The sequence below is a fragment of the Fragaria vesca genome, linkage group LG2 (assembly GCF_000184155.1).
Source record: "Fragaria vesca subsp. vesca linkage group LG2, FraVesHawaii_1.0, whole genome shotgun sequence".
Classification (NCBI taxonomy): Eukaryota; Viridiplantae; Streptophyta; class Magnoliopsida; order Rosales; family Rosaceae; genus Fragaria; species Fragaria vesca.
Genome location: NC_020492.1, coordinates 7,138,599 through 7,164,490, shown reverse-complemented (window position 1 = coordinate 7,164,490; position 25,892 = coordinate 7,138,599). Strand labels below are relative to the sequence as shown.

Sequence of the window (25,892 nt, the reverse complement as noted above, 5' to 3'; positions counted from 1 at the left end):
GGCAATGTCACGTGATGCTACGGTAGAATTGAAAAATTTCTCCAAACTGTTCTTGCATTTTATTTTTTATCGATCTATGTCATTGCATTTTATTTGCACAAACTGATAAACAAATATATTAAACTTTTACAACTTGAATTTTAGTTTTTTTAGTTATGAAATTAGAAATAGATTACAGATTGAAATTAATTCTTGTATTTTATTCATTTAAGAAAGTAAGAAGCCAAGAATTAAGTGCAAAGTTTGCCACGTCCCATTTGTGTTTCTTGCATGAGTAGTTTCCATATTTTTTTTAGGGGTGCCATGAAACATTATCAACTATAAGTTTTTCTTAAATCAATAGCTTCCTAATTAGTAATCACTTATCAACCAAAGAGTTAAGGGGTGTCATGGCACTCTTTGGTCCTAACTTAGCTTCACCCCTGGGGAGGAGGACTAAAGATGCAAATGATGATTAAGATGTTACTTCAGTTGCGCTAAGTTTTGAGTCTATTAGTTTAGTTAGTGGGACTGAAACCTCAAATGAATTCTAAGAAGGCAAGAAGGCAACAATCAATATGGCTATAATGTTTATGGCCATAATCAATGCGCAGAAGTCAGTGATCAGTCATTCAGTTGGATTCATCCTTACTATCCACTTATAGGAGAAACAGTTGGCTGCTCTAAAGAGATATATTATTATTATATTAAACACTACAATTTATACTATATGAGTCATATGTCTTGGTCTGATTATTGTACTTTTGTTTTGTGGACCAGCGTGCATCTTATCAACAACTTAGATTCTCATTCTAGATATATATGAAATTGATGTTCGTAATATTTATATGTAAATTCAATAATTTAAATATTTTAGAAAAAAAAATCTTCCTAAAATCCTGATATTTTTTCCCGGATATATCCCTAATATATCCAATATCTTTTTTTTCTTCAAAATACCGATAGATACACTGATACTGATATTTTAATCCTTACAAATGATATATGTAGATACAAGACCGTATATAAAAAACACCTCATTCCTAACAATAAAGGACAATGAACAAAATATGATATCAAGCGACAAAGATTACACATTGACATTTCACTTTTTATGAGGTGTATAGAGTGAGGCATAAGTAATTTCACATATTCTTCAGCCATACTGTTTTAAATGAGAGTATGTTATAGTACCGATAATTAGAAAATCAGAGACATACGATGATACGAGTGTATCACTTCCCGGGGCTCCGAGTATTATTTGAGTAATATCACTAATATGACTATATCCAATATATTCCTTTTTGTTTCCAGAATAAATTTTTTGGCAACCACTAGTGAGTAGTGATTGTCACTCGTGTTGTTATAGATTTTCACAGTCGAGACGATTTTGATCTAATAACACATCATTTTCACTTGTAACCTCACAAGTACGGCACCAAGGACTAGTATGCCAAATCCAGGGGTCCTCCACAACGGCATTCATTTCTTTGGAGTTTTCAGTTTACTTGACATGTCAAAGAAAACAACTGCTGCCCTCGCGGCCTCGCCTCAACTACTTTGAAATTCCGCATAATCTACCCAATACCTAACATCCTTTAATTCAAGTTTGACAGTCAGATGCAGCCATGGTAAGAGGAAGCAACATGAACAACTCTCATTTACTTTTGTTGGATGATTTTAGCAACACATATATGCCTTGTTTCCGAAGAAACCATGAAAGCCGAATAGTTTGAAACGATATGTAACCTCATAATATGGTACAGATAGTTTTGAGTATCTGTACCATAATATGGCTGGACATACAGCGGGGGAAATTTTCAAGTTGCACTCTTTCTGTTAAAGCAAACATAGCAATTAGCAAGCACCTGCTCAAAATAATAATATGGCTGGACATGTCTACAGCACTAAAACAAAGCATTCAATTGATTCATGGATGTAGCAATCGGTACCTGAACTGCAATCCTGAAAACTAACCTCTGCCCCAATATTCAAAGTTTCCAATGTAGCCATTACACTTTACAATTTAATATAATTGACATCAAAATCACCAAACCTCATCTCCATTTCATTCCCATTCCAGGTTGCCTCGTCAATTTCAATCCTCAAGGGCCATGCCTTCTGTCTGTTGAGCGATATCTGGAGGCAAAGGGCTGAGCTGTTGTGGATGTTAAAATTATCTTCGATGAAATGAGAAAGAACTCTTTTATGAGTTGAGTCATTCAGGTATCTGATGTCCATATCATCGTAAGTAATAAGCTGGGAAGATACACCTTTCTCTCTGGGAAATTGTAGAGCATGACAACGAGATGAATAGTGCTCCCCCGAGGAACCACTTAGCTGAAGGAGAGATTCTGCATTAGGATAAGGATGTCCCTCATTGATAAACTTCTGCTTAAACCAATGGTCATCTTGGAGAGAAGAGAAGAGTGTGCCACCTTCCCATATTCTGCTATCAGTGCAACCCCTGGCTTCATTTAGATAGGTGGGTATGCATGATAGGGAGGGGAGCTCAATTTGATGAAAATCTGATTGTAGGTTGTATTTGCCTTCAAGACACTGTCTTTCAACATCATGGTTGTGATAACTGGTTATGCAAGAAGATGTGTGTTCAGCTGTATGATGTCCCAATAGGTTAGATGAGTTTCTTTCTTCATTTGCGGAGTCAAAATCCCAACCCAGCATCAGAGTGCAAGGCTCTTTTCCAACGAAATATTCGCTTGGCTGACACAAAACATCCATCTCTTCAACATGGCTTGAAGCCCTCAATCGATATTCATTAAATGGAACCACAGAATCTGCATCACCCATAGAGCATGATACTGCACTACCTCCCAGTAATTCACAATCAGCTCTATATCCTGATAAGCTATATGCGTTTCTTTCTTCGTTTGTGCTATCAAAATCCCAGCCCAGCATAGGAGCACATCGCGCTTTCTGAACCATATATTCATTCGGCTGACAGAATATATCCAGCTCTTTAACGCTAGGTTCCCTCGATCCATAGTCCTTGAATGGAAGAACATAATCTGAATCAATCATAGGACATGGCATTGTACTACATCCTAGTAGTTCAGAGTCAGCTCTGTGTCTGGACAAGCCAGATAATTTTCTTTTGTCCATCCTCTCAAAATCCCAACCCAGCATAGGAGCGCATGGCTCTCTTCCATACATATATTCATGTGGCTGACAGAATGTATCCAATCCTTTGACGTAGCCAGATGTCACCAATCCATAATCTTCCAATGGGAGAATATAATTTGAATCATTTTTCGGACATGAAATTGCACTTCCTCCTAGTAATGCAAAGTCAGGTTCGCACACTGTGTAATCAAGATGGTTCTTGTAAGCATCATTAATTGGAGAATAGGAGCAGGAAACCATCTCTCTTGATTTCTTTGACAAACAAGATACTGTAGCATCACCCAAAAAAGGGTCACACCCAAGATCCATTAAGCTTCCAGTAGGTGGCAATTGAAGTTCCTTGAAATGAATTTCTGACTCAAAGGATGGAAGGGGCATAGACTTGTCATCAGGCACCACTTTCATCAACTTTGGATTCTTAACATTCTGCAATACCAAATACTCTTTCAGTAATTAAAAGCCATGAAAAAGAACAAGTTACGGCACACAAGTTAAGAGAGGATACAATGTTCCCATTGCTCTTGGGGAACAGCCGACTGAGGAGGACAGAAACCAAACTGGACCTGAGAAAATACATCTTGAATCATTAACAAAAGGCATAAAGCAAGTGAAAGAACATAGTGAAGGTCATATTTCTTACCCATTTGAACAGAGATCATCAATTTCAGGAAAGGAGGTTTCTCTGACCCAGTGAAGTAATTTCTGTCTCTTCTTATCAAAAACGTCTGCATGCCTGTCTTGAGTTTCTGCCTCTTCAAAGAGATCTAATCCTTTTCCTAAATGATTCAAAATTACTTAACAGTGTCATCAGAACAGCATATACAAAACTGACAAACTGATCAATAATCTAGGCTTCATTGCATCAGAAACAGAACCATGGGAAGCAAACTTGGAAAGCCAACCGGAGCATAGTAAAGAAAGTAGAGGATAGACATGCAAATTACCTTTAGGTTTCAGGGTGTGTTCAGTTTCCTCTACCATACATTTCTGTTTCCTGTGTAGATCCTCCACAGTTGGACGAGCTCTAGTCCTCTTTAATCCTATAGACATATGACAGAAGTAGTAAACCAATGAAAACAAACTCTCACAATTTCTGGATACTTAGAGCCACAGGAGTAACATCACTAATACAAAACACAATCATAAAAGCAATTTCATAGAGCAAACAAAACACTTATTGGCTAGTCAAAACTAAACTCAACAGAATCTTTAGCGCATTCAATATATAACTATACCCCAATTGAATACCTGTGTTTCTTGATGCACTACCAGGTAGTGCTTCAGACGACACAAATTCATCCGGCGTGGCACCTTTGTTGAGCTCCGATGACCTGACCCCGTCGCTCTTATTCCGGACAATATTAGCCCTCTCTGCACAGTGAAGCATTTCGTCATACACCTGGTGGGCACACTTAAATGGCCTATAAACTTGTATCAGATAATTACCTCTGGAACTGTCTCTCGGCTTCGAATCGTTTCTTCGATAGGCCTCTTTGCTCTTAGAACAGGACTGATGCTTGTGGCTTGCATCTTCCTTCAATTTCTTGAAGAAAGCATACTCGGAAGTCTTCGCATTATCTGGATTTCGCATCAGATCAATAGCCACACAAAATAATTTGAATCAAGAACAATCCAAAGCTCATGAATCTATGAAAAATGTGAGAGCATCAAGAAATTACCGGATTCAATTCTTGGGGGTCTGCGATTGTCCGCATCGAGATTCGCGAATGCGACTCTTTTCTTGCAACTGGTATCTAAAAATTGAGCATCAATTTCAGTTCGGGAGAGTGATTGGATTATCGATTTGAAATCAATTCTAGGGTTTGGGAGCGGAACCTGAGTTTTTTGGGGGCGGTGTTATGGGGAACCGGGAATCGGAGCTCCGACGAAGGTCTTGACCTCGATGTGAAGGAGAATGGATCTGCCTTAGAGCTTTGGGGATGCGCTCCAAAACCTTGCGCTTCATTTTTGGTAGATTGAGAGGTGTGATGGGCTAAACCCTAGCTTTGATTTTGGAAACTTGCAGAGAGAGAGAGAGAGTGAGAGGCACATTTAGGCGCCAAACGGCACGTGATAGGGAGCGTGCGGGTGGGGATTTTAAATATTATTTGAAAAGAGATTTTCATATAAAATAAATAAAATTAGGGCTGATTATACATTTTTTTCACTTGCATTTTATCTCATTTCTTTCCAATTCTAGACATATTTCAAGCTATAAATTGTTGGGATCCCAAATTGTTTCAAAATCATAACTATGTTACATCAATAGCTTTGACTGTTCCAGAGAATTAGGTAGTAAGATTTTTATTTTCTACTTCGGGCTGTCTATGAGCCTATATGTAATCAGTAAATGTATTTGTCTTAATGCTTGTAAGCCTCTCTTAACATATTCTGTGAAAGACGACATTTTGATGTACATGCCTCTTGGCCATTGACTAAACAATATAAGTTAGAGAAATTTTAAATACACACCCCTAATATCTTAATACACATCTCTTACTTAATACACTACCTATCAAGTTTTTAATTTCAGTATTATATTTAATACACATCCCAAACTACCTAAAATGCCCTTAATTTATGAAATATTCTGTTATTTAATATAATTAATATATATTTACTATTTGGTATCTCTTTTTATATATTATTTCGTCTAATTTTTGGTAGAAATTTTTGGTTATCATCGTTCAATCTATAATCAAATGGTTATTGTTATTTATAATCAAATGATTATTGTTATATCCCAACTCTAAATCACCAATACAAATTTTTAAAATTCACAAGCTAGTACAACTGTAAAATGATTATTGTTATTTATAATCAAATAATTATTGTTATATCCCAACTCCAAATCACCAATACAAGTTTTCAAAATTCCCAAGATAGTACAACTGTAGAAGTACATTAGCTATTAAACATAGATATCTAGTTATTCGATAAAATTATCATGATAAAGATACATTAGCTATTAAACATAGATATCTAGTTATTCGATAAAATTATCATGATAAAGATGCAGTATTTAACAATATGATATCCAAGATCAAACTAAACTAAAGCTGATAAAGATACAGTACTTGACAATATGATCTGTAAGATCAAACTAAAGCTGATATAGATACAACAACAACAACAACAACAACAACAACAAAAAACAACCCAAATGAATTGTGGAGAAGAATTGGGGTTAGGGGAGAAGACATGTTTTCGACGATTTTAGGGTAGAAGACGTTAGAAAGAATACTTCTAGCGTGTATTTTTTTAATAATAAATGTATGTTTTGGTCATTTAGCTTACCTATAAAATCTCAATAGAAACATAAAATAATAAGGATGTGTATTAAGAAATTAAGGGTGTGTATTTAAAATTTCTCTATAAGTTATCTTTTAAAAAAAAAAAAAAAAAAACCTAATCATTCATTGATAACAAAACAACACTTGTTATACTTAATTACTCATTTGTCAAAAACCACAAATGTGTGGATTCAATTGATATGTTATAAGCATCTAAGCAACTTTACTAGTTATATGATCATCTATGTAAAAAGTCATTGAATTAAATAAAATACTCATAATAAACGTATAGTCAGATGAAGAATGTTCACACGAAGTGATATAAACTAAACACTTCATTTAAAATTATACGATTTAATGGAACGACGTCCTTTATTAAAAAAAAAGAAACTATACGATTTAATAATGTACTCGAGATAAATTTGGACGATCGATAGTCCTCAAAATGTCTCTTTTTTATTGATTTCTTCACCGTGCAAGTAAACTTCACTTTCATTACAAAGATTTTCACTTGGAAAAAAAAACAGAACGAACAGGTTGACTCAGTGAGTCGACTCGTGCTGGTCGACGTTGAAGAAAGAGATGACTTGTAATCACATTATCCAAACAAGAAGGATATGGTGCACAGGTGTCACGACTCTAGTGGCAGCAACGGATTTATTCCTCATGTTGAAGGATCAGATAATTTGTTCCCAGACGCACAGAAACACTTGGGATAATTCATTCAAAGCCTCTCAATCTTATTTCCCTTGTCCTTTCTTTAATCTAATTTCCCCCCACCACTTAAGTTCATCACACACAAAGAAAGAGACCAACCTTGACACATTTGAGCAAACAATGGCTAGCTGCAGCATGGCATCAGCTGCCTCAGGCTTTGTGGTCACACCTAATGTTGCAACCAGCAACACTGCCTCGGCTAGCCGGACTAGCATGTTGTTTTTCTCTTCCAAGAGCAACATCAATGCCAGAACTAGCAGCGGCAGGTTTGTGATCAGGGCAGCCGAGGAAGGAGCAGCGCCACCCGCCGCAGCCACCAAGGCCCCCGAAGCAAAGCCTAAGCCACCACCAATTGGACCCAAGAGAGGCACTAAGGTTAGTTTTACTGTTCTCAGGTCGTATATGTTTTCGACTATGCTTAAGCTTTTAGAGCTCGGAAGCTGTCGACATAGTATTAGAGCATCTCAGAAGGTGCTAAAGTTCAACCAGATCACTAACATGGTATCACATAGTAACAGCTTAAGTTTCTGGTTCTGATGAATACCTAATAGTAGGAATTAATGAATCAACTAAACTAATTTTTTTATTTTTTTTTTTTTTTTTTTTGAACTCATAAAAGGAGAAATCAGAAAGCACTGAACTTTTTGTAGAAGCATTGGTTCATCCTCTGAGTATATAACAGTTCGTTTATACTAGCCAGAAAATACATGTTCATGATCAGAGCAACAAAACACTTGATCTAGTTTTAATTGCATCTGCAGCAACTAAGTCCCTAATGATTGCAAGAGATATCTAGTTTGAGTATTTCATTTACATACTCACACTTCATCACAACTTTAGATTAACTTCGTAAACTTTTCTCTCACAGGTGAAGATTCTTAGAAGGGAGTCCTACTGGTTCAAAGGCATTGGATCTGTTGTAGCTGTGGATCAGGTATAACCTTCTCTAGCACCTCTCTGTCATTCCAAATGATACTGAAAAGGAAAAGGGTTTGCTTTTGTTTCTAATTTCTCTGTTGCTATGCACTATGCAGGACCCCAACACCCGCTACCCAGTCGTGGTTCGATTCAACAAAGTTAACTACGCAAATGTGTCCACAAATAACTATGCATTGGACGAGATTGAAGAAGTTAAATGAGCTTATGCTAGCATTAATGTAAATTGTTATCTTAATTCTCTTTCTATCAATTATTTTCTTGTTTCTTCCTCTATTGTGTATCATACTCTGTGATTTCTTCCACCTCTCAATTATCTTTAAACTACAAGTTTGGTAAAGATCCAAATGAATAGAGTTCATAGAGTGTGTTCGTTATTGTACTTTCTGGCTATTTCTTGAAAACAAGCATGAGGGAACTAAGGGAAGTAACCAACTCATTCAAATCAAAGCTACTTTTAACTCCATAATTAGCACTAAATTGCCCATGAAAGTCGACTGTGACTGACCCCAGAATGGAATCTAACACCCACGAGGCTTGAATTAATTCCAGGATATCGGTCTATTGATCCTAATGTAACGATTAGCCGCAGCTAGTTCTATACATACAAATATAAATAAGAACTTTCCTTAAGTTCCTAGTTGGTTGCTTCGTTCATCATCCTTTTATCTATGTTACAATCTGAAAAGAACACAGAATGCCAACAATAATAGGCAGTTGTGTCACTAGAAAGTTTTACCAGAGTCTGAATCTGCATTTCGCATGAAGAGATGTATTAGGTGCTTATGAATGTTTCGTTGGATGGTAAGTGCTATCCAGGTTGTGTTTCAAAAACGCTCTGTCTTGACCACTCATTATGCTTGAAATATTATTTTGAAAAGAAAAACCAGGTAATTTAGCACCCAATAATACGCGGCAGTTGACAGAGAACCTAAAAGATGAATATGATATTCCTTTCCTGACTTGGTCATCAATGCCTATGAAATGGCACAGCCGCTTCACAATACTCAGCAATTTCCAGTCATTGCAAGTAATATTACACTGACATTGTTTCAGCTAAGAAATTTTTGCAGAAGATAAATATACCTTGTACTACCATCACATCCTAAGTTCCTATCATAAGTATGTAAGGTGATAATGACACAAGTGAATCATACTGAGCAAGTGAACTATGATGCCTACTGTTTCCACTGTTTCGATCCTTCACTTGTATCAAAATAAACTCATAATTATTTGCAGCTACAATATCCAATGTTTTCGTTCTCGACAGCTTTATGAAAAGGGAACTTTTATTACAGTTAGAAAATGCATTATCATGCCTTCACCTAAAAAAACCATACAAATCCCTATGTGTGCACATTTCCAGGGGTGAAAGGAAAACAGAATTTTTATATTTATAAGCATCAAATTTGACAAGATGTTGTTGTAATCAAGAACATATCTACTGTAATTCATAGTATAACAATTGATTTCAAGTAATCTAGAACTAGAAACTAACCTATAGAAACAGTTTTTGTTTGCTTAAACTCTTCCATCAAAACCATCCAGAAGACCTGACCACATTCCCTTAACAGGCGGTAACTGAGCAACAAAAGCATTCCAAGGTGGGTAACCTCTGCCACTGCCACGAACACGACCATCGAGGCGTAGAGATATATACCTACAAGTATATATCAAAAAATGATTTGGACTTTATCAGGGAACGGTTCCTTAAGAGCATAATTCATTAATAACAGCATGTATTGCACCATTTATACAGTTGATAACAAGAGTTCATGGACCTAAAGTGACCTATCTTACCAAGTTAAAATTGGAACATCTAACCAAAGAAATTGGAATGTGGAAATGCAAAATCGAATAACCTTTAAACTACTGAATCTAAAGACAGTTAGCATGAGGAAATCACTTACACAGGTGAGTCAGAGGAGACACCAGCCAGCTTCTTTTGTTCATCTAACCAACTAAAATTCACAAGAAAAAAGAGTTTGTGTGAGTGTGACAACTTGATGAATTGACCAAACCAACATTTCTTTTCTTCTTCTTTAACATGGTTTACTTACTTGGTCCATTCACTAACAATAACAGGAGTCAGCTGCCAGAGTCTCTTTCTCTTTGAAGTAAAATCCTTAGACTCTTCACTTTCATCAAACTCAAAACTTGGTGAATTACCATCCGTAGCAAAGGGCACCACCAATACTCCTCTTTCCACAAGCCCTTCGGTGAAAGGCTCGCTGAACTTAAACGACTCGGTGATGAATGATGCAGGGCCAGCACATATCACAAGCCGAGCAAACCCTCTGAAAGAGCTGACAGGAACGACCCTCTTTTCATCCAACCGGAGCTTAAGATTTGAAAGGTTCTCCTCTCTTGACAACCTAGCAATCTGTGCATTCTTGGCAGTGTTCTCCCTATAATACAAGAATGCAAAGAGAGACACTGCTCCAATATCTATTCCAAGACCCTTTGCAATTTCAGGGGCATCAAGTGCTCTTGATGGGTTTGTTAGTGCTGCAATCAACTGTGTGGTTGCTATCAAAGCTCCCAAACCACCACTTGCAATGAAAGCAAGATAGAAAAACATCCGAACGGAGCGAAATGGAGTCAGAACTTCACTCCTGATCCTGGCCGTGGAACTGAAGAACAAACAATAAAAAACACCTATTATCATCACAAACAAGCCTCATTTCTAAAACAAATACTGATCATAGCACAGTGCATTGGTTCACAAAGAACCCAACTCACCAAAGAAGCAGTAAATTTGAAACCAACCCATTACTGCTATAAAGCAAGTTCCTTTATTTGTGATATCTAAATCTAAGACATCATTAAGATTGAAACTGTGAAACAAACACCAATTATGATCACAAAGAAGCCTCATTTATAAAACAGAAGCTGATCATAGCACAATGCATTGGTTTACAAAGAAGCCAACTCATATAAGAACCTCCAAACTTGAACCCAACTCATTACTACCATAAAGCAAGTTCCTTTACTTGTCTATGTCAAAATCTAAGACAGCATTAAGATATGGGTAAGCTTAAACACATCATACGAAGCAATAAATACTTGAAATTTGAGAACTGAATTATGAATGTGGAAGTGAAAGAGCAAAGTGTAACCTGCCTAGTATCAGTAGAACTTTGTTTCTCAGAAGCAAAGCAGATGATGGATGAAGATCTTTGCTTTGAGCTCTGAGGAGTGAGGAATGGTTCATTGATGGTAGAACGAAACGGCGTCGTAACAATACAACTGCCGAAGCGGAGTTTGTGACGAGGAAGATTGAGAGGTTTAAGAAGGTTTAAGGGGGCGTTTACCACAGAAGCCATTGGCCAAACAAAGCTCCAAATTGAGATGGTTTGCTAAGGTTTGACACTGTTTTCTGGGGAGGACATATTTGGATGATCACAATACTGCCACATCTCACAACCCAACTAGTAAATCACAGGTTCACAGCCATTCTTATATCTTTTGCTTGCACTCCAATATGGCCTTAACGACGCCGTTGCAGGCATAAGTTTGGTACCACATGTTTCATGTTTATTTGCTAAGAGTAAGCTGAACCCCTATCGGTTGTAATCTGTACTCGCTTGTATTTTATGTAGGGATACGAGTTGGGATTTTGTTCACCACCGATATTTCTCAGGATCAGTAATTTTGGATTGGAGACTTATATTTATATATCTAAAATTGGCACTTCAACCTCTCTTTTTGTCCACGTGTTTCTTAACTTTTTCAACTTATATCAAATTATCAATAAAGACACATAAACAAATTATTCTTACTTCGATGGACACAATAGACATTTAAAGCTATAAATCATTTGCATTGCATTCCGCGATGACTCAATCACTTGTTGACGCGAAAATGGAACCTTCCGCCTAAACCAAAAAACCATATAAATAATAGTGGAAAACAAGCGACTCTTTGAGGTTCGCATGAATAGAGCCTTTAAGATAACAAGCGACTCGAAAGGGTTTCGATGATTATGAAGGTCATACATCAAAATTAAGTACGTTCGCTTACATATATTGTGACATATTTTTGTATTCCTTGTTGTAACACGATTATGATTGTATTGCAATGAGAGGGATCAGGCTATATCAAAAAAGTATCTTTGTGACTATTTGAACCCCATCGACCAATAGCAATCTCTTGGCAATTAAGCAGCGGCGATTTTGATGTGGATGATCCAGCAACAGCAGTACAGTGCATGAGCCTCATTCAATCTATATTGGCATTGCGTATCGGCACATAGGACATACAGGATATATAGCGTGAAAAAAAATCACATAAATATACTTACAGAATATACGTTGCAGACATCACAGTAATTAGTAGCCATGACTACTACGGGTGGATAGTTCTATCTGTGTATCACTGGTGTGTCTGTGTATATATATTGAATATGTACGTGGGATAAATTTGTGTCCAGATTGAAAAATAATAGGTTTACCTTTTTCAAATGGGAAAGGAACAAAGATGTTATTATTTTTTTTTTACAAGCAAAGATGTTGAGTTCTAAATATATATACTTCCCAAACATATGGTATTTGTTCCGAACCAAAAAATTTATATAATCCAAACTAAATTTCTGCAAATAATTAAGGCGTAGGGTTAACGAAGATCGATCTTTTGCTTCTCTACGAAGGAATTTAGGAACCCTAAAGCCGACAATCCAAGCCTAGCTACCATTCCTAGTTTCCTATTAGCCTTTTGATTGATTTTGCTTCTCCAAAAACTAAGCTTCAAGGTTTACAATATATTATTGATCTCGATCTTAATAACCTGGCAAAGACAGATCGACTTCAATGGCTGCACCCCACGATCACTTCATCAAGCTCCTCCTCCTCGGCGACAGTGGCGTTGGCAAGACCAGTCTCCTTCTCCGGTTATCGGATAAACCCTTCAACGCTAGCTTCATGACTACTATAGGAATAGACTTCAGCGTCAAAACCATCGAGCTCGACGGCGAAAGGGTGAAGCTGCAGATCTGGGACACAGCCGGCCAGGAGCGATTCAGAACAATCACAAGAGGCTACTACAAGGCAGCCAAGGGCATTCTTTTGGTGTACGATATCACAAGTGAGTCGTCGTTCAACCACATTAGGGATTGGATTCGTGACATGGAGGAAAAGCATCCTCCTACTGTGAATGTGAAGAAGATACTGGTGGGAAACAAGGGTGACATGGGTGAGAGCCAAAGGGCTGTGTCGAAATCTAGAGGTCAGGCTCTTGCTGATGAGTATTGGATCAAGTTCTTCGAAACCAGTGCGAGGACGAAGATGAATGTGGAAGAGGTTTTCTTTGCGTTGGCCAGGGTTATCAGGCCAGAGTTGAACGTTCAACAGTGTCTGCCGCTTGAGTTTAACCGATTAGCAGCACAGAGGTCATCTTGCTGCCGCTAAATAGTGTACCCAAAGGAATTTTTTTTACTTGGGTATTGAAGCACTTTTTTCTTTTCTTCAATGGCGTTTGCTTCTGTTAATTATTTTTGTGATCCGGATCGATGCCAATTTATATTTGTTGTTTGCAAGAAAACAGTGATCATGAGTTCATAAGGAGAAGATCAGGCTGGTTTAAGGTTAAGTCTAACCCCGGCTACAAGCATCTTTCTCTCCTAAAACTACTCTTACCCTCCCCTATCATTCTTTATTTCTTTGCTATATTGGCCAAATCAGATAGTGCATGTACTAGAGAACAGATCAAAGAACATTAAAGTGGTTAATTAGTGAGTAAAGAAATTTAAGTGTCACGAGCCCACGAACACACTTCTCTAGCACGTACTGCATCGATCATATTGAACAGTGTCAAACCTAGCTCCATTGTTATCAGCAATTCCGCAAAGTATCTATGGTCATTCTCTCTGCCCACAGATTTTGTATTCTCTACATTCCATACCACACTCTACGTTCAAGTTTCTGGTATATTGAGCTTACTGATTGGTCTTGCCGGACGAGTCAATTCCACCATCGCAAAACCACTCCGGCCAGACTGATGTATCCCATTTCTTGTATTTACGTATTTTTACATCTTCAACACTAATTAACAATCTACGTCAAACAAAAAAATGTATATTTGTAAAGTTAGAAGAATTATATGACAGAAGCGATAGACAGATGGAAATCAAAAGATTAGCAACACACATTTACATAATGTATTAACATTGACTCACCAAAGAAGAGCTAGGTTAAAACACACTGTTTCCTAATTTTTGGGCCTCTGAAATTGCAATAAAAGGCCCAAATGTTTAAGAAAAAGTAGTCAAATTGGTCCAGAACCGAGAGAGGCGTCTCATCTGAAAACAAAAGCGAAGTGTCTCTGTGGCCACACCTCTTCTCCGCCGTGGCTTCTCTACTTTAAAACCCACCACCATTCTCTTTGAATCCCAATAATCCTCGGCAGCACAGAGAAAATGGCCACCAAGTTGCAGATATTTACAGGATTGACCATGGCTTCAACTCCCGCCTCCTCTTCTTCCTCCTCCACCAGCCTCTCCATGGTCCGGAGACCTCTCACGACGTCGTTTTTCAACGGCGGAGGTACTTTCTCTTTCTCTCTCTGTTTTTTTTGTTCCGTTTAAAGTTCAATCAGTTGTGCTAAGCTTAGTAGACTTTGAGTTCGATTGGTTCGAAACGTGGCAGTGTTATAGTAATTGGTTCATTGATAACAATGATCGCCATTATTCAATTGGAAGGTGAAGGAATCTAGTCAGGTATAAGTACTACCTCGGATAGCTGCGAGAGTTGTGTAGTTGATACTTTTTCTTAGTTCCTCTTAGTGGCATTATGATTTTTCACTATTGGCTGAAGAGCATTGTGCTGTGTTTGTGGAATTGAAGAGAATTCGGCTTAATTGGTGTGTTTTTTTCCCTAAATCTCTGTTTGTTATGTCCATGTAAGATACATGAATTGCATATTCTAACTTATAGATGTTGACAAATCATATGTATAGAGTGACAAGTGAGAACATACAAGTGATAATGACAATTGATTGATTGAAGTGATCAGTTTCATCTGAAGCTACCCTATCTAACTCATCTCTGTAGGACTATCAAAATTTAGGTTTTGATGTTGTTCTCATCCTAGTTGAATATACATTCTGGTCATAACTTGGCATATCTAAACAAGAGTTTATTCGTTGTGAGCTATGGAAATTGTGTAAATACCACCTACAAATGGGTATCATCTCCTGTCTTACATTTACTTCTCTTTCAGTGGGCGTGCTAAAAGTTGAATTCATTAGGGTTGCTCCTTCCAGTAAGCGACATTATTCGAGACAACGTGGAGGTGCTCTTGGTGCTCGTATGAACCTTTTTGACCGGTTTTCTAGAGTTGTCAAGGTGACCATCTTGAAATTGATAGCCTAACCTGTATCTGCATAATGATAACAATGTGAAGTTCTTATTATAACTAGTACCTTACACAAGTTTTACTGATTACAGTCATATGCAAATGCAATCATAAGTTCCTTTGAAGATCCTGAGAAAATCTTGGAGCAAGCAGTTCTTGAAATGAATGATGACTTGACAAAGATGCGTCAGGCCACAGCACAAGTAATGATATTGTTTCTTTGTTTTTTAAACAAGTATTTGGATTTCTGGCAATTTCCTTGTGTTTGTTACTCTTATATGTTCTACAATTTTCTCACATTCATGGTAGATTTCCCATCTTCATTCGTATCAATTATTTCTTTTTACTTTCTATCTTCTATCTATCAACCTTTTATATTACTTTATTTCTGTTACTTTGTTATTCTATGTTATTTTAAGATTACTTACCCATAACCATTAGAGGTTATTATAGTGAACGTCAGGTATTTTATAATGGTCTTGCAGTTTTCAACTGATATGGTTTATATGGTTTATGTTTATTTTGAATTGATCAAAATTATCTTTGTTTTTCCTATGAAGGTATTGGCTTCTCAAAAACGTTTGGAAAATAAGTATAAAGCTGCGCAACAAGCTTCTGAGGACTGGTAATATAGATGGGAAGATTGTCTAAAGTTGCTAGTATTGCCAAGTGATTTGTAAATTCAGTTTTTATTTGATATAGGTATCGAAAAGCACAATTAGCTCTTCAGAAAGGAGAGGAGGATCTTGCACGTGAAGCTCTGAAGAGGCGTAAATCTTTTGAGGTATGTCTAATTAGTAGTAGAAGTTTTTATGTGTTTACATGTTTCTTGCTTACTTATTGTTTCATGATATTTTGAGATCTTTCTGCTTTTCAACCTATTTACTGAACAAGTACATGGTTTAAGTTGACAATCAGCATGGATCCAATGTTTCGTTTCCCCTCAGACTAATTGCCTCACCTTCAGGCTGCAAACTGTTATTCAAAATATTTACTCTTTCTCTATTTAAATTTCAGGATAATGCTAATTCTATGAGAACTCAACTTGATCAACAAAAAAGTGTTGTTGATAATCTTGTGGCTAATACAAAGGTAAGCTAATTTTTATTAATTTTTTTTCTTATCATTGACTGCTCGGTGATTTATATTTAGTATTGTTTGTGTTACTCATGTTTTGTGATAGATAGAATTGCTGACTGGTATCTGCATTTCCTGTCTTTATGCATGTAATGACTGTGAAGCTATGCATCTGATGGCATGTCGGAGAGTCAAGTAGCAAATATACTATCTATTTTTGGCTGAAAAGAAGTGCTAGTTAATATGTGTTTAAGAGCTGTTATGAAGTTATGAAACATAGATTATAGAGAAAACCAAAAAGAGATTAGAGAAAAAAATTTCCTAATACAAGTTGAAGAGAGAAGCTTTTTGATTGAAGAAAAGGTTTAGAACTTAGAAGTATCTTTGATCCTATGATTATTTTAAGAGGCTTTATCTGTTACTACTTAGGAATGACAAAATTTTATAGTTAGAAGAAAATTAGCAAATTTTTCTTTCTTTTGTTGATACTTTGATAGAAACCGAAAGAGTAAGCATCGACTCATTGAGGTTTGTTCAGTTTTTATCAAAATTACCTTTTCTTAGCATATATAATTACAACTATTAGTAATGCTTGCTATTCTGTAAAAATTCATGCAAGTATTACTATTATTTGCATTTTTTGTAGCTTTTAGAGAGCAAGATACAAGAGGCAAGGTCGAAAAAAGATACCCTCAAAGCACGCGCTCAGTCTGCAAAGTTTGTTACCAATTCTCACTTTCCTTTTCTACAGAGTCTGTCATCTCCATTTTCTTAAGAAAGCAAATAAAAAAAAATTGGGTTAATTGAGTTGGTTATCTTCTTAAACTTTGCTGTTAATTGTCACTATGCTGTTTGTTCAGGACTGCTACTAAAGTGAGTGAGATGGTGGGGAATGTCAATACAAGTAGTGCCCTTTCTGCTTTTGACAAGATGGAAGAGAAAGGTAAGGAAGTTATCTACTAGGAAATACTTATGACTTAGTCAAGTTCCTCTTTTATTAGATTCTTTGTTTTACTTATAGTTTTAGTGAAAGTTCTTTTGAAGAAATAAAATTAATCATTTGAGGGGGAGTTTGCTTTATATAATAAGATTGAATGGGTAACAATGTCTTACTCTCGTGGCTTTAGATTATAAGTGAAGTTACTTCTATTATGCCTGTGCTGTATACTACTTCTGTTTGCACAATTTATTGACTCTAACCACAAGGTTATGTGCGTTGCATGTTGCTTGTCTATTATTGATTGGTGAAACAGTACTATATTACATTGAATATTTATGTTAAACATATGGACACATATGTGGAGGCATATTAATTTTTAAATTCCTTTTTCTTTTTATAGTCTTAGCAATGGAATCCCAAGCAGAAGCTCTTGGCCAGTTAACTACAGATGATTTGGAAGGAAAGGTGAGGGCTCATTCTCTTGGCTACCCATTCCATATTTGATCTGGTGTGTATTATTCAATATTATATTCTGATTGGTAAGACCCATTGGAAAGTGGGAAGAGAAATCAGATCACACATGGTGAGAACACCAACATGGAAACTGTCAAAGAGGAAGCTTAATAATCTGTTGAAAATGGTGGCATAGTTACAGCTGTATAATGCAGACATATATAAATACATACATACTATTAGTGAGTAGGAACATAGAGGTATAGTAATACATATTATCTTGTGTTTGGATAATATTTTCTGTCTCGTGTTTCAAAAATTTATTCCAAACCTCAAATGCACTTTGATTATTTATAATGAGCTTCATAGGCAAAGAAAACTGTTGAATTCAAACAACCGTATAAAATTATTACGATTTACGCAATTTTTAGCTGCCTAGTTGGTAGCAGTAGGTTGGTTTACCAATTAACCTACTTATGATTGTTTCTGCTCAAACTGGATTTCTCATTATTTCAAATCTGTACCAAAATTGCAGTTTGCAATGCTAGAGAGCTCTTCTGTTGATGATGATCTTGCAAAGTTGAAGAAAGAACTGTCTGGTAGTTCAAAGGTATGCCTTATCATGCAGGACAAATATATATCCTGAAAAGTGCAATCAATGTTAGGTTCTTAAACTTTTTCATTAATGCTTATTAACAACCGGGGTCATTGAACTTTTTTCTTTGTTTTGTTCCTCTCCAAACAGAAAGGAGATCTTCCACCTGGAAGAACTGTTACTCCCAGTTCGAACAAGGCATATCCATTCAAGGATTCTGAAATTGAAATGGAGCTTAATGAATTGAGAAGGAAAGCACAAGACTTCTAAGTGTTACCCGGCAGGCACACATTTCAATTCTTTTGAACACAAACATGAAGCTGGTTTCATCAAAGTACCGGCTAGCATTTGTATAGTAGAAGGCCTAATTAACGTTGTATAGCTAGAGGCTAAAGTTGAAGTAAAGTTCCTATTCGTCAAAGGAGACTAATCGTAACTCTGCAACAAGCTGGTTTCGTTTTGTTTTGAATTACATATAAGATTGAGCTGAAGAGGACGTTGTCAGTGGTCTGACTGCTCCATTTCCTCGAAAATTCAGATTTTGGATTAAAACTTTAATTATTATTGTGGGTGCAGTAATTTCCAAGTTCTGGGTTACCTTAATTGATTTGCTTCTCTTCTGAACCCTCGCTCTAAAGCTCTTTGCAGTTTTGCTAGCCAAACACATTGGACTTACAAGGCAGCCTCACATCTACAAAAACTGAAAACTGAAGAGTGATGGACAAAAAGAGTCAAGAAAACAAGGTTCAAAAGCTAACAAGGGGGACTTCCCTCTTTGACGATATGATCCAGTGTAGTTGTAAGGCCAAATTTGGCTACAGCCTTGATAGCATCTCTAAACCCTTGGCCATAAGCAATGCTCTTACTGCGTTCCATCTTATGTGCTAGATGGTCTTTCAAGTCTCTTGTATTTTGAGCTTCCTTGCTGGTTTTGTAAGATGAATCAAAACCATTAGAACAAAACCACTCCATCCACATGTATGCCATCACTTCGCAAATGCCTTCTTTAACCCTTTCTTCCAAATCAAATGAACGACCTCGGCCTGTTGGTGAAAATATGTCAGTGTAAATATAGAATCATACGGCTGATCGCGTAACAATTCTACTTTTCTAGCTAGGAGAGAAGATCAGAAGATAAGTGTTTACACTTGAGGTGCAGCCATGCATGCATCATCTCGTGTGCCAATGTTGCACCTGTGTCCACATCCGGTTTCCCAAACAAAACTAACACCACTACTATGCCTGAAATTGTTCGCCGAGCCACTGCAGATGGCTTCTTGGGAACATATATTCTTCTGAGACAAGCTAGCGTACCCATCAATACCTAATACATTTTTTATTTATTTGCTCATTTAGATTCTGACACGTGGTATCTTTATTTTTTTTATTTTACAAATTTAAAAACACAATTACACAAAAATAAATAAATTCGTTCAGAACAAGTAAATTTGGCTCAGATTTCGTAATTACAACATATAGACATTTATTATAAAAGTTTCAACCAAATGTCCTTATCTTTGTAATAGCGTTGTGAAAAATGTAATTATTTTCTCAATACAAAAAACAACACCCAATTACAAAACCGAGAACCATATTACATGAACGAGGACAAATGATATATTTAGTTCAAATATGAAAATTTACAATTTCGATAGCACATTCGTCTTTAATTTTATAAAACGGGTCATAAATTTGTAAATCTGGTTCATACCTCGTAATTACAACATATGAACATTTATTACAAAAGTTTCAATCAAATGTCTTTATGTTTGTAAAAGCGTTGTGAAAAAGGTTATTATTTTCTCAATACAAGATACACCACTACATTACAAAACTGAGAACCATATTACATAAACGAGGACAAATGATCTATTCGGTCTAAATATAAAAAATTTATTATCTCAACAACACATTCGTCCTCAATTTTGTAAAATGGGTCATAAATCTGTAATTTTGGCCCAGACCTTGTAATTACAACATATGAACATTTTATTACAAAATTTTCAACCAAGTGTCCTTATGTTTGTAAAAGCGTTATGAAAGATATAATTATTTTCTCAATACAAAAAACACAACTCAATTACAAAATTGAGAACCATATTACTTGAACAAGGATAAATGGTCTATTTGGTCCAAATCTGAAAATTTATAATTCAACAACACATTCGTTCTCAATTTTGTAAAAAAGGTCATAAATATGTAAATTTGGTTCACATTTCGTAATTATAACATATGAACATTTATTACAAAAGTTTTAACCAAATGTTCTTATGTTTATAAAAAAAATTCAAAAAAACCATGGTATAGAAAACTGGTGGGTACTTTAGAATTTTCCTATTCTCTTCTTCTCTAGCTCTCTGGCAACCAAAGAAATTAAATTGATTTCCAATTACTGCAGTAAAACTTTGAATTAAGAGGGAACACCTAATCCCACAGAATTACAATATATGATAGAACGGTATTATGAAAATCGAGCTAACTTACTGAAAGAAAACAACCCAACAATCTATGCGGTACGCGTATACTTGCAGCATATCTTCCGCAACCATCACAGTACTGAGGCATGATTATGGTAGATAGATAGCTAATTTCATGAATATGTTTTCATATATTGATGGAGTCCTTAATTTACATAGATTTCACATTTAGATTCATGTCGATTGAAGGTAATATACTCAGTCGACTCCGTTAACGGAATCAGCAGAGAGAGAGAGAGAGAGCCAGCTGCCTTTAGGGCTAGTTATTTATAAAGTGAATAGTGTTTTGGTGAAACATGAGCCTTATTTAATCTCCTTAGCACTAATACATAAAGTATCGTTCTCCTAATACATAAATTTATCATACTAGTGCCTATGATCTTGCTGATAAAGCAAACCTCTCTCTTAGGCTCTTGAAATAGTCCAACAGTTCTTCATGACCAGGAAGGTTGTCCTTGATCACAGTGACTTCTCTGAAATTCTTGATCCACTCCTCCAAGCGAGGAAACATGTTGGCTTCAAAAAGCTTTATACCAGCTGCTTCTTCCATCCCTTGAAGCCAACCAGCTATCCATCCAAAGGCCAAGTCTGCCATTCCAACTTTGTCCTCTCCAAAAAATTTCTTCTCTCCAAGCCCTTGTTCTTCCATTGTTTTCAACACTTATTGTCCCTCTTTTCTTGCCTTCTCATGTTCTTCCCCAACTGTATGAAAAAATTTAAAAAAAATGGAGCTCTACAACTCCCAGTATTCGTAAGCAGTCTCATTTATTTAGGGTGGGTATTGTATTTGGATTTATACAGACTTATTTTAATCAACAAACTTTTCGAAAAGTCTACTGAAAAGTTTTTGAAAAGTTCATAGACTTTCACTGATTTCTTAAAACCATCGATTTTTAATCACAGACTTTCACTGATTTATGAAATCTACAGATTGATTTCATATGAATGACTTATGTAGATTTCTCAATACTTACAATTATAGGAAAGAAAAAAAAAAAGAATTCAATGACAAACACATAATGACACCGATTATAAGTTATTATAGTTCATCTATCTAATTTCGATGCATTCAGTTGTAATATTTGATTCAGATACATAAACATAGGTGACAAAAAAAATTATATCAACTTATATTGTCAACATGCATACTTAATTGTACGTAAATCAAGGACTGCTCGACGCATGTTCTAAAGTTGGACATTAGATGTTCATATTCATGTATGCAAATATATAATACATGATCATGTAATTCTAGTATTAAGAGTCAGTAGACGAAGGGAAGAGTCATTTCATTTTTGGATCTAGAACGAATAGGTTCAAGAGATGAGAGAATTAATAATACCCACCAGAAAGACTAATCCAATCCATAATAATATTTAGGTTATCGAGGGTTCCAAAACATCACAATTGAAAGACAAGAAAAAGGTTAACATTCAATAAACATTGAAAAAAATAGGTAGAAGAACGTTAATAACATAGAATATTATAAAAAAGAAAGAAAAAAAGAAAGATGATGTATCGCAGGATCAACCTATTCACATGTAAAGAGAAAGTCTATATCGTAGACTTTTCCAAATCTTTGCTCTGGTGGATGGAAAAATATTGGAGTTTGGTGTGTGTAATTTACACTACAAAGTCCATAGTTATCCATGAGTTACTAATTCCATAAGAATGAATGATATTTTGAATACATATAAATTTCTATTCATTTTAAAAAGTCTAAATTGAATGCCCCTGGACTTTGGTGGAATTCATAATGATTTTTTAAAATCTAGTTGAATACACCCAGATTTTGATAAATTTTTAAAAGTCTGAATTGAATGAACCTAGATTTTCAAATTTCATACACTTCTTAAAATCTTACACTAATTCCATATACAATACACCCCCAGTTGCTTTCGGATGAAAATGTGAAGGACTAAATCAAAATACATTTTACCTTGTCCTCTCCAAATTTAGTCCAAAACCGAGCTGTGGCTCTCTCATAAGGATCCTCGGAAAGCAAGGGATTCTGTGGCCACACCTCCTCAATGTATTCAAGAATAACAGTAGACTCTGAGATTGGTTTTCCGCCATGAACAAGCACCGGGATCTTCTTATGAACTGGGTTGTACTGTAAAAGACGATCACTCTTGTTGACAAGGTCTTCTTCTACATATTCATACTTCACACTCTTCAGTTTCAGAGCCCATATGACTCTGTAACAAAAGGGACTAGGCCATGTTCCTAGTAGCTTCACTTCTTCCATTTCTGTGTAAAGAGAACAAAGATGTGAGTCCTCTTACCTCTTTTATAAGGATGTGCTGGTCTTTATAAGCTCTTGGTCAGTCAAAATGTTGAAGAAGAATAGTCATTATGCTTGAGCTTGACTAACAACTAACAAGTTACTTTTATTGACCAGAATGCCATGCCTTCTTGGAAACTCTTCTTGTTGGACCCGGGATATAAGTGGTCAAAATTTAAGAAGGAAAGAAGACAAACCGACTTCCCTTGTATAAAGGGGACTGCAGATTTCAGGGAAGAACACAAGTTGAACAAGAGAATAAGAGATGGAAGAAGTTAAGCTATTTGGAGCATGGCCTAGTCCCTATGGTTATAGAGCGATATGGGCTCTGGAGCTCAAGGGTGTCAAGTATGAGTATATAGAAGAGGATCTGAGTAACAAGAGTGATTTGCTTTTACAGTACAACCCAATTCACAAAAAGATCCCGGTTCTTGTTCACAATGGGAAGCCGATTTGTGAGTCCACTGTTATCCTCGAGTACATTGAAGAGACTTGGCCAGAAAATCCCTTGCTTCCTTCTCTTGAAGACCCTCATGGAAGAGCCTCGGCGCGGTTCTGGATCAAGTTTATAGATGACAAGGTGATCATTTTACTCGCCAGTCATCATTTTCACTTCAATACTTGTTGTTAGTACTTGTCGTCATAATGCAAATGCTTCATTTGTGCAATGCAGGCTCTTCCATTTGCTATGTTATTGATGACTGAGGGAGAAGAACTCGAGAAGGAGGTGATAGAGGTGAAGGAGATACTTAATATCTTGGAAGAGCAGGGTCTAGGAGAGAAGAAGTTCTTTGGTGGCAATGAGATTGGATTGGCTGACTTGGCCATGGGATTTATAGCCTCCAGTTTTAGAGTCATTGAAGAACTGGCTGGTGTCAGAGTGCTGAATATAGAGGAGTTCCCTGGCTTGTGTAATTGGGTGAAGAAGTTTAAGGAGAACCCAGCAATCAAAAAGAACCTCCCTGACCCTGATCAAATGTTTGTGTATTACAAACAGAATGTTAGGGTTTTAGCCCTTACTAGAGAGAAAAGCAAACAAATACTGAAATGAAAGAAATTAAAATGCTGATATTTTCATTCACAATGAGCTAAAGCTCCTGATGACGATACATATAGACCCATTGGCTAGTCACATGCGCAGCACATGACAAAATGAGTGAAATATCGTAACAATCCATCCCCCTTTAGCAAACTTGACCTCAAGTTTCAGTTATAAGAGAGACACTGCAAGTAGAGCTACTATAGTTTAGACTACACTGTGGCACCAAAAGATATAAATCTTCAAAGCTGCAATTCTGATAACCACATGGTGTCCTTTACACCTTTTCCCATCAATCAACATGCTTATGAGAAGTGCCGTAGTCAGCCCCTGTGCTTCAGTACTTGCATGGTTTGCAACTTCATCATCAACACACACTTTTTCAGCTTCAAAATATTTCTCAGTACCAGTTAGGAAGCCAAAACTTGAAGAATGGTGCATCCCAACTACTGTTAACACCACAAGAGTTTGACCAGCAGTAAAAACTTTGGTCCTTTTGTCTCTCTCTTTCTCCAGTGCATGAACCCCAACTTTTGGCTGAATTTCTTCATCAGACTTGACACAAGCTGCCAGCAAATTGATATTCCAAGAGACAACACTAACTTCATGTACACCAGCAAAATTCTTCTCAGATGCACTTGTGCAATAATGAATTAGCATAGGGATAATATCAGCAATATGACGACTTAAGGCACCACGCATCTGAATATTCTTACCAATATATTTACGCACAATGCACAAGTTACCCTTCAGTTCATCCAAAGGTCTGGTGGACGAAATCATCACCCACTGCATAATGACTGAGAAATCATACATTTTGCCATCAATGTATGCATTAGCTTCAGCAACATTGTTATGGATGTTTCAGCATCTGTCCCAATAATAACCAAAATGGGTGAGTTTGAGAACTCAGAATCCCAAGTCAAATTTGCACAAGTTTTGGTGTCCTTCTGAGCCAATGTAAACCAAGGCAGCTTCTTAAAATCTGGCTTGAGTGTTTCTTCTGCTTCATCAAGTAATATCAACAGAATCTCAAAGCTCTTTTCCTTAGCTTTTACCTTTTCATAAATTCCCACAAGTCTTAGAGTGAATTCTATGCATGGACTGCATGTAGAAAATGAAAAGTAGAGAGCCACCATTTTTCCTTCATGTTTAGAGATAAGCATCTTCTTACCTCCCATAATTGTAATAACAAAGTCCTGTGAGCAGGAGACCAAAACATGGAATTCCACACACCAATGATGCAATAGACTCTTCAGTGCATAGTTAGATACATAGACCATGTGAATAAGTTTCTATCCACTTTTGAGGCATCGTTTGGTGTTCCAAACTCATCCACTGAGCAATCAAATTTCCCTCATCATATATATGCCATGATGCTAATGTCACAAGATCATTCATAAATTCAAGTGATATGGAGCTGCGAAATTTTTTCAGGATCCATCAGCTCCAATTCTACTTTCTTCTCAATAATAGTATGATCAATAACCATGTAACCATTCTTCTTTTCAAACACCAACTCCATGTCCAGAGTTGACTCAACAGTTTTCACAAAAACCAGAAAAGAGATTCCATTACCCTCACCGAATAAAATGCTCAAATCTTTTAA

General features: G+C 36.4%; 5 protein-coding genes and 1 pseudogene across 5 annotated transcripts; 4 read left to right on the top strand and 2 right to left on the bottom strand.

The window, feature by feature from the left end:
* The first annotated feature begins 7,120 nt into the window (after positions 1-7,120).
* On the top strand, positions 7,121-8,345 carry LOC101312685 (photosystem I reaction center subunit IV A, chloroplastic-like). Its single transcript, XM_004289974.1, has 3 exons — positions 7,121-7,508; positions 8,002-8,067; positions 8,168-8,345. Exons 1-3 carry the CDS (start codon positions 7,254-7,256, stop codon positions 8,270-8,272), a joined length of 426 nt encoding a protein of 141 aa, XP_004290022.1. The 5' UTR covers positions 7,121-7,253; the 3' UTR covers positions 8,273-8,345.
* A 1,245-nt stretch (positions 8,346-9,590) lies between these two features.
* Positions 9,591-11,502, bottom strand: LOC101294142. The gene is made up of 4 exons (XM_004292212.1): positions 11,193-11,502; positions 10,130-10,702; positions 9,980-10,030; positions 9,591-9,729 (listed from the first exon to the last, which is right to left on the bottom strand). Exons 1-4 carry the CDS (start codon positions 11,393-11,395, stop codon positions 9,591-9,593), a joined length of 966 nt encoding a protein of 321 aa, XP_004292260.1. The 5' UTR covers positions 11,396-11,502.
* Positions 11,503-12,877: 1,375 nt separating this feature from the next.
* LOC101293849 (ras-related protein RABE1a-like) lies at positions 12,878-13,474 on the top strand. Its single transcript, XM_004292211.1, has one exon. The coding sequence runs from the start codon at positions 12,878-12,880 to the stop codon at positions 13,472-13,474; it is 597 nt and encodes a 198-aa protein (XP_004292259.1).
* Positions 13,475-14,364: 890 nt separating this feature from the next.
* On the top strand, positions 14,365-19,016 carry LOC101312399 (membrane-associated 30 kDa protein, chloroplastic-like). Its single transcript, XM_004289973.1, has 11 exons — positions 14,365-14,608; positions 15,284-15,408; positions 15,511-15,621; positions 15,979-16,043; positions 16,121-16,202; positions 16,436-16,510; positions 17,142-17,212; positions 17,356-17,438; positions 17,836-17,900; positions 18,424-18,498; positions 18,634-19,016. Exons 1-11 carry the CDS (start codon positions 14,482-14,484, stop codon positions 18,751-18,753), a joined length of 999 nt encoding a protein of 332 aa, XP_004290021.1. The 5' UTR covers positions 14,365-14,481; the 3' UTR covers positions 18,754-19,016.
* A 2,317-nt stretch (positions 19,017-21,333) lies between these two features.
* On the bottom strand, positions 21,334-23,208 carry LOC101293555 (annotated as a pseudogene).
* A 275-nt stretch (positions 23,209-23,483) lies between these two features.
* On the top strand, positions 23,484-24,295 carry LOC101293265 (probable glutathione S-transferase-like). The gene is made up of 2 exons (XM_004292210.1): positions 23,484-23,824; positions 23,918-24,295. Exons 1-2 carry the CDS (start codon positions 23,510-23,512, stop codon positions 24,293-24,295), a joined length of 693 nt encoding a protein of 230 aa, XP_004292258.1. The 5' UTR covers positions 23,484-23,509.
* Positions 24,296-25,892: the final 1,597 nt, after the last annotated feature.